Genomic DNA, 18,468 nt, shown 5'->3' on the forward strand with positions numbered 1-18,468 from the left:
ATTACAGGGTTCTTAGTGGTCACAACACCTGAAAGGAAATGACTGTGGTGACATGGTCTGCCATTTGAGAAACTCTGCAGCTAAACATTACCCCTACACCCTCAAGAGATCTGGTCTGCCCTGGAGATGGATCATCAACAAGGAAACTATGTAATAGCTACAAGAGGCTGAGCTCTCAAATAACCAACTATCCGATTTCAGGTTGTAGGTGTCTGGAGACTTTTCAGTCACGGTTAGGAATAGGGTCTGTAGTTGGCAGTGGTTTGTACCCTGACCAAGTAGGGACTCTCACTGTATTCAGGGTAAGGGAGTCAGGGCAGGTAAGATAACACCTGCTCACCCCTTTAGCAGCTTGACCTAAGCAGTTAGGCTTATCATCTCAGAGGCAATGTGTAAAATATTTGTGTGTGTGTGTGTGTGTGTGTACACACACACACACACACACACACACAGTGAAAACACCACAAAAGTACTCCACACCAGTTTAGAAATATAGCCCATATTTATCTGAATAAAACAAGACCAAAATGACACAAATCCAACAAACACAAGTAAAAATACGAATTTTCAAAGATTAAATGTAGTATAGCGCATAGAAACACAATAGGGCTATTCCAATGGCTTATTGACTTCCTACAGTCTGGTGCCACCCGTGAGGATGTAACAGGAGGCAAGCTCAGTCCAAGCCCTTGGAGAATCTTTGGAAGCAGGGTGTAGAAAGCGAAGTCCAGTTTCTTCACTTCCAGGACAGAAGCAGCAAGCAGCAGGCCAACACAAAAAGGCAACAGGCAGAGTGGTAGTCCCTCCTACAGCATCCAGCTCTTCTTCTTGGCAGAATTTCCTCAGTCCAGAAGGATTCTAACTATGTGGTGTCGTAGGTCCAGTACATATACCCATTTCAGTCTTCGAAGTAGGCAAACTTCAAAGAGAAGCTTTTGTAGTGCACAAGACCCTGCGCCTCTCCCTGCCCTGGCTCCAGGCACAATCCAGGGGGATGGAGATTGCTTTGTGTGAGGACAGGCACAGCCCTATTCAAGTGCAAGTGTCAGCTCCTCGCACCACTCTAGCTCAGGAAGACCAATCAGCCTGGTGATGGGCCATCAGGATATGCAGGGCACACCTTAGCTCCCTTTGTGTGACTGTCTAGAGGGAGTGTACAAACAGCCCAACTGTCGTCCTGACCCAGACGTGTATTCAGCAGACAGGCGGAGGCACAGAATGGTTAAGCAAGAAGAACAAGTTACTTGCCTTCGGTAACAATTTATCTGGTAGAGACATATTCTAGTTGCAGATTCCTTACCTTAGAATTTCTCTCAGGCGTCAGACTAGATCCGGAGATTTTTCCTCGAGCAGTACCCTTGCTTATCGTCAGGTGGTGTCGGTCGAATTTGTGGGCTTCATGGTCACTGTAATGACGTTAGGAGTTGTATATAGACTCCCTATGCATGGGGATCAGTTTCTTTTCATGACTTTCCACGCCAAGGCCCAGAGCCATGAAGAACAGTGAAAATGGTGTGCCAGAGCTAAGGCCTTAAATGGGGAATCCCTCTCTTTAGAAATCAGTTTGCAAGCGAGTAGGATGGGTGGGCCGGTAAGGAACCTGAAACTAAAATATGCCTCTACCAGATAAATCGCTGCCAAAGGTAAGTAACTTGTTCATCTGATAGAGACTTCTATTTGCAGATTCCTTACCTTAGAATAGATACCCAAGCAATGCCATCCTCAGTGGTGGGCTGCGAACCAACCTCATACCAGAAAGTCCTGTAGGACCAATTACCAAAGTAGCCATCTCTGCGGACCCGACTGTCAAGGCAGTAATGCCTTGTAAACGTGTGCAGGGATGCCCATGTTGCTGCCTGCCAGATATTCAGGACAGGAACTCTGCGTGCTAATGCTGTGGTAGCAGCAGTTGCTCTGGTGGAATGAGCATGCAAGCCCTCAGGGGGTTGCTTCTTTACCAAAGCGTAGCACATTTTGATGCAAAGTAGTACCCATTGTGAGATGGTACATGTTTGGACCGCCTTCCCTTTCTTCGCACCACATATCCAACTAAGAGTTGATCGTACACCCTGAAGTCTTTAGTTTGATTGAGGTAGAATGCCAACGCTCCTTTTGCATCCAGGGGGTGGAGTCTCTCCTCTTCATGAGAAGGATGTGGAGGTGCGTAAAAAGTGATGGACTGGCCTACATTAAAAGGTGTAACTACTCTGCGAAGGAATGAGGCCCTCATGCGTAACACCATGTTGTCAGGGTGCACAGACAAAAATGGGGGCTTTGAAAAAAGAGCCAGTAGCTCACTCACTCAGCGAGCAGAGGCGATGGCAACAAGAAAACAGTTTGAAAAGTAAGAAGCCGTAACGATCGATTGTATAACGCTCAAAAGGAGCACACATCAAGTAAGTAAGGACAAGATTGAGGTCCCACTAAGGCATGATAAATGGAGTGGGAGGAAACAAAAGGGTGAGTCCCTTAAGAAATCTACCAACAATAGGAGACTTAAAAAGAGAAGGTTGATCAGGCAATCTAAGAAAAGCTGAGATAGCCGATAAGTAACCTTTAAGGGTGCCCACAGCAGAGCCCTGATGGGCTAATGAAAGGATGAACAAGAGAACCTCAGAGAGAGGAGCAGAGAGGGGATCAACAGACTTTTTGGTACACCATGCCACAAATTTATGCCAACAGGCGTATAGTGTTTTGGTGGAGGGACACCTGGCTGCCAAGATAACATCATAGACTTTGGGTAGAAGGTCAAAAGCCGTCAACTTCTGCCACTCAATCTCCTCGCACAAAGGCAAAGATTGGACAGGTTTGTGTGGAGAACAGTCCCCTGTTGCTGCGACAGAGGATCCCTCTGAAGGGGCAGTCTGAGTGGAGGATTTGTGGCCCTGCTCAGTAGCTCTGGGTACCATACTCTCCATGCCCAGTCCGGAGCCACCAGGATTACTTGGGCCCGGTCATTCTTGATCTTCTTTAGAACTCTGGGCAGAAATGGTATAGGGGGAAAGGCATAAAGGAGGCCGGAGTTCCACTCGAGACAAAAACAGTAGCTGAGCAAGTGCCACCTTGGAAACTCCAACGCACATAACACCTGACATTGCGTGTTCTCTGCGAAGGCAAACAGATCTAACAAAGGCTCTCCCCACTGCTGAAAGAGACCCTGCACCACCTCTGGATGGAGACACCATAAATGATCAGCTATGCATAGATGGCTAGGTTTGTCTGCTCTGACGTTCAGAGAGCCTGCCAGACATTGAACCACTGGGGTAATGCCTTGATGTGCCAGCCATGTCCAGAGGCGCAGAGCGTCCTGACAAAGGGTCCAGGACCCTACTCCGCCCTGTTTGTTTCAGTACCACATGGCAGTAGTGTTATCTGTGAACACATGCACCACTTTCTCTTTAAGAGAGGGAAGGAATGCTTTTAATGCAAGTCTGATCGTCTGGAGCTCCAAAAGACTGATGTGGAGTCCAGACTCTGCCGGAGACCTCTGATCTCTGCCTCTCCCATGTGGCCGTCCCATCCCAGGAGTAACACTTCTATCACTACCGTCAGATCTGGTTGGGGAAGGGAGAGGGATCTGCTGTTGACCCAATCCTGATTCGAAAGCCACCACTGCAGAGCTTCCGCAGTCCCCTCCGAGATCTGGACCATGTCGGAGAGATTTCTCTGATGCTAGGCCCACTGGAACTTCAAGTCCCACTGCAGAGCACGCATACGCCATCTGGCATGTGTTACTAGCAGGATGCAGTAGGCCATGAGGTCCAACAGCCTCAGAGTCATTCTCACCGAACCCAGGATAGAGGCTGAAATATCGGAATCATAGCCTGTATATCCTGGACTCGCATTTCGGGAGGTTAGGCCCGAACCTGCACTGTGTCCAGAACATCTCCCATGAAAGGGAGCATCGGGAAGAGAGTCAGGTGTGACTTTGGCACATTTATAGTGAACTCCGCGTGTGCAGGAGGTTCACCGTAGTCCGAAGGTGGGAGACGAATTTCTGGGGCGTGTCCGCCTTCAACAGCCAATCGTCGAGGTAGGGGAAGACTGAAACCCCCCAACCTACGCAGATGAGCATCAACCACCGCCATCACTTTCGTGAACACCCAAGGAGCCCTGGTAAGGCCAAAGGGAAGCACGGTACACTGAAAGTGCTTGTGATCTACCACGAATCGTAGGTAATGCCTGTGGGCAGGCAAGATGGGGATAAGGAAATAAGCGTCCTGGGTCCAAGGCAGACAGAACCTGAGCCAGGATGAACATTTTGAACTTCTCCTTTATAAGGAAGAGATTGAGGGCCCAAAGGTCTAGGATAGGAATTAAACCCTTGACATTTTGGACACCGTTAAGAAGTGGGAATATCAACCACAATCTACTTCTGGCACAGGGACCCTCTCTCTATGGCTCCCTTGGCCAAGAGAGCTGCTACTTCCTCACAGAGAAGTGCCTGATGATCCTCCGGTAAGTGGTTAAAGGATGGAGGCATGGCCGGAGGGGCAGTCTCGAAGGGGAGGGAGTAGCCCCTTTGGACAATCTGCAAAACACACCTGTCCGTAGTGATGGATTCCCAGTGGGGTAGGTGATGGTGAATCCTGCCGCCAACTGGCCTGGGATGGGGGGACGGACTAGGAAGGCTTGGAGGCTGCAGCGAGGGTGAACTGGGCAGACTTCTGGTCCCACGAGCCTGTGGGATTCCACCTCCCCTGCCACACAGGGGCTGAACTGCATGGGTGGCACGCTGGCTGGGATAGGGAATGCAACAGGGAGCCACTTCTGTGGCCACGAAAGGCAAACTGTTGGGGCGAGGGGCAGTCAAAAGGCAGAGGGACCGAGCCATAGACCGGGAGTCCTTGAACCTCTCAAGCACCAAGTCCACCTTGTCTCCAAAGAGGTGGGTGCTATCAAAGGGCATGTCCATAACGGTCTTTTGGACATCCCCTGAGAAACCAGATGTACTAAATCAGGCGTGGCGCCTCAAGGCCACCATCGACGCAACCGATCTACCCAGAAAGTCAGATGTGTCCAGCCCACATCAAATAGTGAACTTCGCCGCCTCTCTCCCATCAGCAACTGCTTGAGAGATGATAAGCCCGGGCCTCCTCTAGTATCTGCAGCTAAACGGGCGCAACCGTATCCTACAGGGAGTGGGTATAATGGCCCCCAGGGACATCAAAAAAAAATCACCAAAGACTAGACAAAAGTGTTGAAATTGGTCAAAAAATGACCAGGGTAGCTTTCTCCGGATCAGCCCATGACACAGAAAGAAAAAAACTGACGTCACTGCACATAGGCGGCGTCTATATAAGACCCCAACGTCATCATGGTGACCATGATGCCAATAACACCTGCGGAGTCGACCAAAGCCACTTGACAATGTGCAAGGGTACCGCTCGAAGAAAAATCTCTGGATTCAGTCTGATGCCTGGGGTGAATTCCAAGGTAAGGAATCTGCAACTAGAAGTCTCTATCAGATAATGCCACCTTTCTAAAGGGTGGCATTTTCAAACTTACAATTCAAAAACCAACTTCACCAAAAGATGTATTTTTAAATTTTGAGTTCAGAGACCCCAAACGCCAAGTCTCTATCTGCTCCCAATGGTAAATTACACTTAAAAGGTGTTTTAAGGCAATCCCCATGTTACCCTATGGGAAAAATAGGCCTTATAATCGTGAACACCGAACTTAGTAGTATTTCACTATCAGGACATGTAAAACACACCTTACATGTCCTACCTTTTAAATGCACTGCACCCGACGCATGGGGCTGCCTTGGGCCTACTTTAGGGCTGACTTACATGAGTAAATGGGATAACTTGTGCCTCACAAGCGGGTGCATTTGGCAGGTCGAAATGGTAGTTTAAAACTGCACACAGACACTGCAGTGGCAGGTCTGAGACATTTACAAGGCCACTCATGTGGGTGGCACAATCAGTGCTGCAAGCCCATTAGTAGCATTTGGTTTATAGGTCTTAGGAATACATAGTGCACTTCACTGGGGCTTACTAGTGAATCAATTATGCCAATCATGGATGAGCCAATCACCAAACAATGTAGACAGGGGGCACTTGCACTTTAGCAGCACTGCTCAGCATTGTTAAAGTGCCCAGAGTCATAAAGCCAGCAAAAATGAAATTCAGCACAGGATCAAAAATGGTAGGTCAAAAGCAAAAAGACAGAGGAAACCACACCAAGAGCTGACAGGTCTAACAGTCGCCATCTCCAACTGATATTTATAGCTAGTTTTCTCCAGATCAGGACTCCTTCATTTTGTCTGATCTGTGTTATATGCAGGTTACACATGAGTTTGCTTCGGTTTTCCATATGCTATACTAGAGGTATCCTAAATTTAGATGCCATCTTCTTAAATTTCCTAAACTCTGGTAGCAAGGTCTTAGGGAAGACTGTTACAGGCAACCTGGATATCAGGTCTGTTAATTTATAAATACCTCAATACATATGCGTGCATCTACCTCACCAACAAAGGCAAGAATCTGAAATCTGTGTGTCCCCTCTCTATTCTTATTGCATACAACTCATCATATTGACCTGTGCTTGCAGTGCATCAGCCATTCTTCCTGTTGGCTCATTAGATGTACTGATAATCTCTTCCAGCACAGCATTAAATGATTTTTGGGGAGCAAGGATGCTTACACTCTCAATGCCCCTTCTAGGAGTCAAGGAGCATTCCCACATTGGTAATTTTCTCTCTTTCTACGGTGATACATTGAAATGACTCGTCCTGAGGGGTGTGGACCAAAGGACTATTGGTGCAATTAATATTGCAGTGAGTAACTGGTGTAGCCTGTAAGGGGCCAGACAAATATATTCTCAGTATTTGTTACTTAATTCTTATGAAACACCTTGCCAAACTGGGCACTGAACTAAAGGCTCCCAACCACAACACAGAGTATGCAGAACAGTTGTGGGTAGCCTACATGGCACCCTTGCATATGGTCCTGGAACAAGACAGATGTTTTGTCTTTCTGCATGCCTATGGATGCCTTCTAAATGAATGATACTGGCATCTGTGTAGCACCCTCAGATAGCTACAAGAGACAACCATAAGACCAATCAACGCCTAGTTTCACGGTTGATGATGAAAGGACCCACCACAAGTAAGAGAGGAAACAAGAGACTATTTCCAAGACTGGCAAAATAAACTCCCACAGCATGGCAAATGCTATGGAAGCACATATTGTCTGATACTGAGTAAAATAATTGGTATGTGCAAGACCATAAAGTAGTGGAGTCTGCAGGTGTGCATTTATTCTGCTGATCCCCATTCAAATTTCAAACTCTTTGTACAGCAGGAGTTGCTCTAGTACTTAGCCTAAAGCCATGGCATCCCATGAGCCTGAAAGAAGGCTGATCAGACATTAGCACAGCCACACTTTAGTATGAGCATAGGCATTCTGAATGACTAGACCTCAATTTGTGCCCGTGGCTCTCAGTGTGTTACAGCCCTTGTACAATGCTGGAGAAACGTCCATGCGTGGATATTCCAGAACAGGTCAGCAACCACTACATTGCCCTTCCACTGCTGGCAGCTCTATTATTTATATATTTCGAAATGCAACTGCACATCTGTCACAAATACTTCGTCTTACACCCTACTACTAGTTACCCAGAAGCACACAGCCTGTTAACCATTAATTTGTAAAATGGATTAAATGTTTCAGAATGAGATCGTATGTGGGAGTGACCGATACAGACACAGAAGTACAATACACTTTCTAGAACTCTAGCAATTGCTGATGGTAAATTCTGAAACCAGCTCTGGGTATGTAAAAGCCCAACACGTATGATGCATAACATATAATTATAAGGCATGTATCAATCACAATAACAAAGAGAAAGGCAGTCACCTCATTGTGTTCCAAGCAAGCAATCATGATCTCAGACAGAATAACCACTCCGGTTCTTCCGACTCCAGCACTGCAGTGTACCAGCACAGGAGGGTTCGGACTATTGGGCTCGGTGGTGCTGTTTGTGTGCCGACGCACTGACTGGATCTCTTCTAGGTAGGCTATGGGTAGAAGTGTGGGAAAATAAAGGACAATCTCATACATCAAAGCAGTGACATTTTTATGATAAAAGCAACAAATATTTTCTATAATGGAATGTGGCATTTTCACACAGTTGCTAAAAGACAAGGGATAGCAAGAGGTTTCTTCAGTGACATGTAACATCTTGCAATTCAAGTGGCATCCATGCATGTCAACAAGTCATTGTTGCGATAGGTACCATGTACTCAAATTTGCTACATAGGCTGCCTAATGTTATGGCAATTATGCCCTCTGTTATTTATTATTTGTGCCATCACAACTACATTTTATTATGGGTAGTTTGTTTACTTGCCCTTGAATGCTGCTCAAACGTGTTTTGGTATTATGCACTGTGTCACTTTCATTATTTCACCCGTACTGTATATTTCCTTTAATAATATGTTATCTGGTTGTTTAAGGCAACATTTTTCAACCTTGTATGGATACGTTTTTATATTGGTCATTTTCGTTGTGCTCAAAAATAAAAAGTCATTGTTTATACTTCTTTTTAGTTATACCATAATTTACTCATAATTTACCCTCACAGAGTCTTTGTAGGTTTTGGTACAGATTGAGAATAAATAAATCTGCAGTTGCTGAAATATGGCATTGTTTTTAGCTGGATGCAGGTTACAGAAGGTGCAAAAATAATAGGTTCCACCATTCTGTATGAAGCAGATGTGTGCCCCAAATTTCTCACTGGGACTAGCTGCTTTTGTCCAATTCTATGAATAGGAACAACCACATGCCTCCCATTGTGTTGCAGGGACAAGCCAGGTGCCAGTATTTTACTTTTAAACAGAACAGCTGGGTGTATCCAGGTTATTCCAAACACCAGCTCATGGCTCAGTTACATACATGAACCTGCACAGGGCCTAATTTACTTTTAGGATAAAGAGAGAGTCTTACAAAGATATTCAATTTCCAGAGTATGAGGCCTGGCAATTCAGGCAGGACTTTTTTTCTAAAGGAGCAGGACCATTTCTGATTTGTGTAAAGCTAGCTTCAGTCTTTAAAACTTCTAACTGCACTATAATAAAGAAAGTGTATGTACTCGGGGCTCAAGAATATTCAACTAGCATCTTTTGCTTTTGTATGAAATTGCTCTTGGTTCATTCATCTTTCAAAATGAAGCAAAGTAAGAAGTGTTAATTTCCAATTGCCCTTCTGCACAGGAAGTGACATCACATCACTGGATTTGCCATCATCCATCTATACAGGAAGTGACATCACTGGTTTACCACATCGGTACCCTGCGCTCCTCCCTCCTCACAGAAACTATCTAAAGGCGGCTGCAGCACAAGACGTGCTGCTGGCACGTTAAAGGCCCAGCACCAGGAACCCTGGTTCCCTCCTATCCACTGATACCCTGCTACGCTCCTCAGTTCTTTGAATCTCAGCTGCCACTCGCTGCACTGCTGCCCACACCACACAACACAGAAGGAGTGTTCACATGCACCTCCCGCAAGTCCTCATGCACTCTCCCACGCCCTACACCACCACTCCTGCAGCAACAACACCCCAATCGCTCACACAAACCAAATGCTTACACAGACCAAACACCACCCAAACATGCCACATTTGCATGCATGCTCCTCAACACCCGCTTCCTCACCACACAAATGTATGGGACCTACTGTATGACCATGCTCTGGACCTGCTATTTCTTACAGAAACATGGCTAAACCCAACCTTGGCATCAAACTTTGCTACTGCCATTCCCCTCGGCTACAAGATCTTCAGGCAAGGCTGTCAGCACAAACCTGGAGATGGAGTCGCCATCATAACAATGATACCATCAGCTGCACCACCTACACGGACACCTACACCAACTACCTGGGACACCTCACGTTCAAGATAAACATCACATCCAACTGCTCTCTTGGCGGAACCCTGGTATACAGACCAGCAGGACCCCACACCAAATGTGCCAGTGACATCATGGAGTTCGTCGCACCTCTCATCGTCAATGACAGCGCTATCATCCTCCTCTGAGACCTTGAGATTGACCTAGAAGAGTGCACAACCCAAACACTACATCTCTTCTAAGAAACCTCAGAACCCTTTGCCTCACCCAGCATGTTATCGAACCTACCAACATTGCTGGCCAACTATTGGACCTGATTTTCTCCTCAATCAGCAACATCACATTTGAGAAGCCAGTAAATATGACTTGGACAGACCACGCCCTTGTCAGATTCAGAATACCCATCTCACATCATTACAGACCTACCACTACTGCAGCTGGAAAAACATGACTGAAGCGGAGTGGACTTCCACCCTTTCCAAGCACAGGCGTGAGCACAACAGCAATGTGCTCAAAGACATCAAAAATATCAACAGCTAGATCACCGCATGCACCAACACCCTGGCTCCTCTCAAATACATCCCAATGGCAAGAGCCCGACCACAAGCCAGCTTATACACAGAGGAACACAGGCTGACAAAACGCCACCATAAGCAACTACAATGCAATGGAGAACAACCTGAGGCACTGCAGGTAAAGGCATCTTCAAATCAGCCCTAAGGCGCTACCACAGGCAGATACGGAACACCAAGCACACAGCTCCTGCAGATCACATCAAAGCCAGCACTAATGGCAGCATGAAAATCTTTGCCATCAAAGATTTCACCACGCCTCCTGTCACCTTTAGCAACATCAGCCCCTCACAAGACCTTTACAGCAAGCTCTCAAAATTCTATGTAACAAAATCACCTCCAAATACAGCAATTTCCAACCTCAACCAGACCCCGTCACCATTGCAACTCAACTTCCCATCACAGCTGATGAATGAACCCTGACCCCGTGGCCTGCCATCACCACCATCAAAATTGCTCCTACCATGAAGACAATCCAATCTGTGGCTCCATCTGACCCTTGTTCCTATCACACCTTTACCAAAGGCCTCCTTCTGATTCGCAAAGCACTAACACCTATTTTCAATGCCTCTATCAACTCAGCCATATTTACAGACACATGCCACCACCATGCCCCTGCGCAGGAAACCATCCGCTGACCCAGACAAACTTTCCAACTACAGACCGATCACCCTCCTACCATACCTAACAAAGGTCTTTGAGAAACTAGTCAACCGAAGCCTCAGCAAACACTAGCTCCTTGAAGCCACTCAGTCTGGATTCAGACCCAACACCAGTACAGAAATAGCACTCATCGCCACCACAGGTGACGTATGCACGATGCCTGAGAGAGGATGTATTAAGTTGTCTCTGTATATACTATATCATAGTAAGAGATAGTGTGCACAGAGTCCAAGGGTTCTCCTTAGAGGTAAGATAGTGGGAAAATTAGACAATTCTAATGCTCTATTTTGTGGTAGTGTGGTCGAGCAGTAGGCTTATCAGAGGGTAGTGTTAAGCATTTGTTATACACACACAGGCCAAAAATGAGGAACACACATTCAAAGACTTAACTCCAGGCCAATAGTTTTTATATAGAATAATATCCTTTCTTAATTTATTTTTAGAAATAAAAGTTCAAGATTTGAAGTAAATACATAAAATAAAAGGTACTCCAAAGAGGTAAGTTAGGAACTTTGAATTTGAGCAGTAACATACACAGTTTTAGTTAAAAATGGCAATAAGCTATTTTAAAAGTGGATACACTGCAAAAATCAACAGTTCCTGGGGGAGGTAAGTAATGGTTATTTTGTCAGGTAAGTAAGACACTTACAAGTTCAAGTTCCTGGGCATAGGCAGCCCACCGTTGGGGGTTAAAGGCAACCCCAAAGTCACCACACCAGCAACACAGGGCCGGTCAGGTGCAGAGGTCAAAGGAGGGCCCAAAACACATAGGCGCCTATGAAGAACAGGGGTGCTCCAGTTCCAGTCTGCCAGCAGGTAAGTACCCGCGTCCTCGGAAGGCAGACCAGGGGTTTTTTGTAGAGCTGAGGGGGGGGGGGGGGGTAGGCACACAAAACACACCCTCAGCCACACAGGGGCAGGCAGGTGCAGTGTGCAAAGCAGGCGTCGGGTTTGTAATAGAAATAAATGGAGGGACCCTGGAGTCACTCTAGCGGTGCAGGCAGGGCACAGGGGGGCTTCCCGGGCCAGCCACCAACTGGGCTAGGCAGAGGGTCGCCTGATGGTCACTCCTGCACTGAAATTCGGTTCCTTCTGGTCCTGGGGGCTGCGGGTGCAGTGCTTGGTCCAGGCGTTAGGTTCCTTGTTACAGGCAGTCGCGGTCAGGGGGAGCCTCTGGATTCTCTCTGCATGCGTCGCTGTTGGGGTGCAGGGGGATCGTCTCGGGTTACTCACGAGGTCGCAGTCACCTGGGAGTCCTCCCTGTAGTGTTGGTTCTCTGGAGCTCAAGCCGGGGGCGTCGGGTGTAGAGGGTGAAGTCTCACGCTTCCGGCGGGAAAAGTGAGGTCTTTTAAAAGTTGCAAGAAAGTTGTTGCTGAAGTTGAACAGAGCCACTGTTCACAGGAGTTTCTTGGTCCTTTGGTTCAGGGCAGTCCTCTGAGGCTTCAGAGGTCGCTGGTCCCTGTTGGATGCGTCGCTGTTGCAGTTTCCTTCGAGTCAAGAGACAGGCCGGTAGGGCTGGAGCCAAAGCAGTTGTCGTCTCCGTCGTCTCTGCAGGGCTTTAAGGTCAACAGTCCTTCTTATTCTTTCAGGTTGCAGGAATCTGATTTCCTGGGTTCTGGATCACCCCTAAATACTGAATTTAGGGGTGTGTTTAGGTCAGGAGGGCAGTAGCCAATGGCACCTAGACTCATGTCAGAAACCTCAGAATTATCACTGACCACAAACTGTACATGACCCCAAAAGTCAACGCCATCACTGCATCCTGCTTGAACACCCTGAAGATGCTGAGGATTTTCAAATGGTTGCCAAGGAACACTAGAAAAACTCTAGTCACTAGCAAGCTGGACTATGGGAACGCCCTCGACAGCAGGATCATGAAGCAACTTGCTACGGGTCTCGGCAGCCAGACCCATCTTCAACCAATCACATGGAACTCACATCACATCTCAGGGAATTGCACAGGTTCCTAAACATACTCCATTCAAGCTCCTCACACACACATTCAAGGCACTATACAACTTTGGCCCCACCTAATTGAATAGTCGTATCTCCTTCCACCACCAACCACCCAGACACTTCTGCTCTGCAGGACTCCTCTTTGCACACATCCCACGAATACACAAACCAGATCAGAACAACAGGCATTTTCTTACATTGCTCCTAAAGTGTGTTACAACCTCCTACTCCAAATCAGAGCCTCCACCTCTCTTCTTGAATTCCACTGAAGCTGAAGACCTGGGATTTCAATTAACCAACGTACCATATCCACTATGCTCACGCCTGTTCAGTGCCAGGATACCCTTGTGGGTGATAATGTGCGTTACAAATGCACATAACATAACAAGAACATTTTGTTGCAGCATCAGCTTAGGGAGTTCAGGTACAGTCATTTGGTGAACCAAACCAACTCTCATGTCATCTCTACTGGCTTTTCCTAACTACACAATCCACAGTGCATCTTTATGTGTATTACTTGTTTGACACAAGCACTACTTATGAATTTGATGTTGCACGCATGACTAAACTCATGATTGGAGTATTTTTCAATCGGACTGTACACAACAAATGTGTTTAAAGACTTTAAAAGTAAGTATGATTAATTCCGAAGTTGGTAGGAATTACGTAAAAATATACTGTAAACACTTTCCAAATACATTCTAAACGTAATGATTGAGGACTTTCTTCTCATGCCCCAAAAATGCATTTGTTGAACAAGTTACTTACCTTCGGTAATGCCTAGGTGGCACTCTTTGGCTCTGAGTCTGTTGTCTGCATCGTCGGCGTTGTCCGCTCTGGAAGTGATGTCTGTGGCACCTATATCGTCACCAGCCAAGTGCGCTGACATCAGTTTCTTTTCACGACTTTTCACGTTAGAAGCGCAGCGCCATGAAGAACACTGACCACTGGTGTGGAAAACGAGACCCTGAAAAGTAACAGCCCTGTCCCAAGAAATTTGTTGGCGGAGAGGATGGGTGGGTCAGTAAGGAATGCGCGGCGAGATATAATCTCCACCAGATAGAGTATTACCAAACGCAATTAACTTGTTCATCTAATACAGACTTCCACCTGCAGATTCATTACCTTAGAATCGATACCCAAGGAATACCTTCCCCGAAGCAAAGTCTGCAGACCAATTTCAAACCAGAAAGCCCTGCGGGACCAAATGGATGAAGAGCCAGTCCCTACAGACCTCACTGTCCAGGCAGTAGTGCTTTTAAATGTGTCCAAAGAGGCCCCTGTTGTCGCCTGGCAGATATACAGGACCGAACTCCGCATGCTAAAGCAGTGGTCGCTGCTTTAGCTCTGGTGGAAGGAGCTTGGTGCCCTCAAGAGGTTGCTTTTTGGCCAGTGCATAGCAGATCCTAATGAAGACTACCACCCATCTGGAGGTGGTCCGCATCTGCACAGCCCAACCTTTCTTCGTTCCAACATACTCCATGAAGAGTTGATCGTCCACTCAGAACTATTTTGTTTGCTCAAGGCAGAACGACAATACTCTTTTTGGGTCCAGATGGTGGAGTTGTTCATCTTCTTTAGAGGGATGTGGAGCAGTGTAAAATGTAGGCAGGGTGATGGACTGGCCTACGTGAAATGGACTGATCACTTTCGGATGAAATGAGGCTTTTGTGTGATTGGGAAGCCTCAGTTTGTCAGAGTAGACGGTGAGGTAAGGTGGCTTGGATGACGAGGCCTGGAGCTCACTCTTCAGGCAGATGCAACTGCCATGAGGGAGGCTGTTTTGATTGCACGCAGCCTGAGGGGACAATTATGGAGAGGCTCAAAAGGAGCACACATCAAGAATGTTAGCACAAGATTAAGGTCCTGCTAAAGATGATAAATGGTGAAGGGGTAAGGGATGTACAAGACCTCTGAGAAGGAAAATGTCACTTACCCAGTGTACATCTGTTTGTGGCATTAGTCGCTGCAGATTCACATGCTGTGCATAGTCCGCCGTCTGTGTTGGGTCGGAGTGTTAAGTTGTTTTTCTTCGAAGAAGTCTTTTCGAGTCACGAGACCGAGGGACTCCTCCCACTTCGGTTCCATTGCGCATGGGCGTCGACTCCATCTTAGATTGTTTTCCCCGCAGAGGGTGAGATAGGAGTTGTGTATGCTAATAATAGTGCCCATGCAATGGAATAAATACGTATGTACAAAATGAAGGTTTAATGTAATATATTTACAAATGTACAAATGTTCAAGATCTACTTCTAAACGGCTACAGGCTCCCGGGGAGGAGGGTGGGCGCATGTGAATCTGCAGCGACTAATGCCACGAACAGATGTACACTGGGTAAGTGACATTTTCCGTTCGGTGGCATGTGTAGCTGCAGATACACATGCTGTGCATAGACTAGTAAGCAGTTATCTCCCCAAAAGCGGTGGTTCAGCCTGTAGGAGTGGAAGTAGTTTGAAATAAAGTTCTTAGTACGGCTTGACCTACTGTGGCCTGTTGTGCAGATAACACATCTACACAGTAGTGTCTAGTAAATGTATGAGGCGTAGACCATGTTGCTGCCTTACATATTTCGGTCATTGGAATATTTCCTAGAAAGGCCATAGTAGCACCATTCTTTCTGGTTGAGTGTGCCTTTGGTGTAATAGGCAGTTCTCTCTTTGCTTTAAGATAGCAGGTTTGGATGCACTTTACTATCCATCTGGCGATACCTTGTTTTGAAATTGGATTTCCTGTATGAGGTTTTTGGAAGGCAATAAATAGTTGTTTTGTCTTCCTAATTTCTTTTGTCCTGTCAATGTAGTACATTAGTGCTCTCTTGATGTCTAATGTATGTAGTGCTCTTTCAGCTATTGAATCTGGCTGTGGGAAGAACACTGGTAATTCCACTGTTTGGTTTAAGTGGAACGGTGAGATAACCTTTGGTAAGAATTTTGGATTTGTTCTTAGAACGACCTTATTTTTGTGTATTTGAATAAATGGTTCTTGTATGGTAAATGCCTGTATTTCACTTACTCTTCTTAGAGATGTGATGGCAATGAGAAATGCAACTTTCCACGTTAAGTATTGCATTTCACAAGAATGCATGGGTTCGAAAGGTGGACCCATGAGCCTTGTCAAGACAATGTTGAGGTTCCATGAAGGAACAGGTGGTGTCCTTGGTGGTATAATTCTCTTTAGGCCCTCCATAAACGCTTTAATGACAGGTATTCTAAATAGGGAAGTTGAATGAGTAATCTGCAGGTAAGCAGATATTGCTGCGAGATGTATTTTTATGGAAGAGAAAGCTAGATTTGATTTTTGTAAATGTAGTAAATATCCTACTACATCTTTTGGAGATGCATGCAATGGTTGGACTTGATTATTATGGCAGTAACAAACAAATCTTTTCCATTTACTTTCATAGCAGTGTCTAGTGGATGGTCTTCTAGCTTGTTTTATGACCTCCATACACTCTTGTGTGAGGTTTAAGTGTCCAAATTCTAGGATTTCAGGAGCCAAATTGCTAGATTCAGCGATGCTGGGTTTGGATGCCTGATCTGTTGTTTGTGTTGTGTTAACAGATCTGGCCTGTTGGGTAGTTTGACATGAGGTACTACTGACAGGTCTAGTAGTGTGGTATACCAAGGTTGTCTTGCCCATGTTGGTGCTATTAGTATGAGTTTGAGTTTGTTTTGACTCAATCTGTTTACTAGATATGGAAGGAGAGGGAGAGGGGGAAAAGCGTACGCAAATATCCCTGACCAATTCATCCATAGAGCATTGCCTTGAGATTGCCGGTGTGGATACCTGGATGCGAAGTTTTGGCATTTTGCGTTTTCTTTTGTTGCAAATAGATCTATTTGAGGTGTTCCCCAAATTTGGAAGTAAGTGTTCAGGATTTGGGGGTGAATTTCCCATTCGTGGACCTGTTGGTGATCCCGAGAGAGATTGTCTGCTAGCTGGTTCTGGATCCCTGGAATAAACTGTGCTATTAGGCGAATGTGGTTGTGAATTGCCCAATGCCATATTTTTTGTGTTAGGAGACACAACTGTGTTGAGTGTGTTCCCCCCTGTTTGTTTAAATAATACATTGTCGTCATGTTGTCTGTTTTGACAAGAATGTATTTGTGGGTTATCATTGGTTGGAATGCTTTCAACGCTAGAAATACTGCTAACAATTCTAGGTGATTTATATGAAACTTTCTTTGATGTACGTCCCATTGTCCTTGGATGCTGTGTTGATTGAGGTGTGCTCCCCACCCTGTCATGGAAGCATCTGTTGTTATCACGTATTGTGGCACTGGGTCTTGGAAAGGCCGCCCTTTGTTTAAATTTGTACTGTTCCACCATAGAAGCGAGATGTATGTTTGGCGGTTTATCAACACCAGATCTAGAAGCTGACCCTGTGCATGTGACCATTGTGATGCTAGGCACTGTTGTAAGGGCCGCATGTGCAATCTTGCGTTTGGGACAATGGCTATGCATGAGGACATCATGCCTAGGAGTTTTAATACCATCTTTGCGTGTATCTTTTGTGTTGGATACATAGCTTGTATCACCTTGTGAACATTTTGAACCCTTTGTGGACTTGGAGTGGCTATCCCTTTTGTTGTGTTGATTGTCGCTCCCAAGTATTGCTGTGTTTGACACGGCAAAAGGTGTGACTTTGCATAGTTGATGGAGAAACCCAGTTTGTAAAGGGTTTGTATAACATAATCTGTGTGGTGTGAACACTTTGTTAGCGAGTTGGTTTTGATTAACCAATCGTCTAGGTACGGGAACATGTGTATTTGCTGCCTCCTGATATGTGCAGCTACTACTGGTAGACATTTTGTAAAGACTCTTGGTGCTGTTGTTATTCCGAATGGCAACACTTTGAATTGGTAATGTATTCCTTTGAATACGAACCTTAGGTATTTCCTGTGCGAGGGATGTATCGTTATATGGAAATACGCGTCTTTTAGATCTAACGTTGTCATGTAGTCTTGCTGTTTCAGTAGTGGTATTACGTCTTGTAACGTGACCATGTGAAAGTGGTCTGATTTGATGTAGGTGTTTAGTGTTCTGAGATCTAATATTGGTCTCAGACTTTTGTCCTTTTTCGGTATTAGAAAGTACAGTGAGTAAACTCCTGTGTTCTTTTGTGTTTTTGGTACTAATTCTATTGCGTCTTTTTGCAGTAATGCTTGAACTTCTAGTCCTAGAAGGTCTATATGCTGTTTTGACATATTGTGTGTTTTCGGTGGGACGTTTGGAGGGAGTTGGAGAAATTCTATGCAATAACCATGTTGGATAATTGCTAAGACCCAAGTGTCTGTTGTTATTTCCTCCCATGATTTGTGGAACTGGCTTAGTCTTCCCCCCACTGGTGTTGTGTGAAGGGGTTGTGTGACCTGTGAGTCACTGTTTATTTTGAGGGGTTTTGGGACCTTGAAACTTTCCCCGGTTT

General features: G+C 45.8%; 1 protein-coding gene across 2 annotated transcripts in view; it reads right to left on the bottom strand.

Annotated features, from left to right (window-relative positions):
* Positions 1 to 18,468, bottom strand: part of PTPN21 (protein tyrosine phosphatase non-receptor type 21) — a 351,990-nt gene that overhangs the window by 19,054 nt on the left and 314,468 nt on the right. For both annotated transcript variants that reach the window (XM_069208139.1, XM_069208138.1), the window contains one exon: positions 7,863 to 8,023. In XM_069208139.1, coding sequence (XP_069064240.1) covers positions 7,863 to 8,023 — 161 coding nt within the window. The remainder of the gene's footprint in view (positions 1 to 7,862; positions 8,024 to 18,468) is intronic.

This window comes from Pleurodeles waltl, chromosome 9 (assembly GCF_031143425.1).
Source record: "Pleurodeles waltl isolate 20211129_DDA chromosome 9, aPleWal1.hap1.20221129, whole genome shotgun sequence".
NCBI classification, from domain to species: domain Eukaryota; kingdom Metazoa; phylum Chordata; class Amphibia; order Caudata; family Salamandridae; genus Pleurodeles; species Pleurodeles waltl.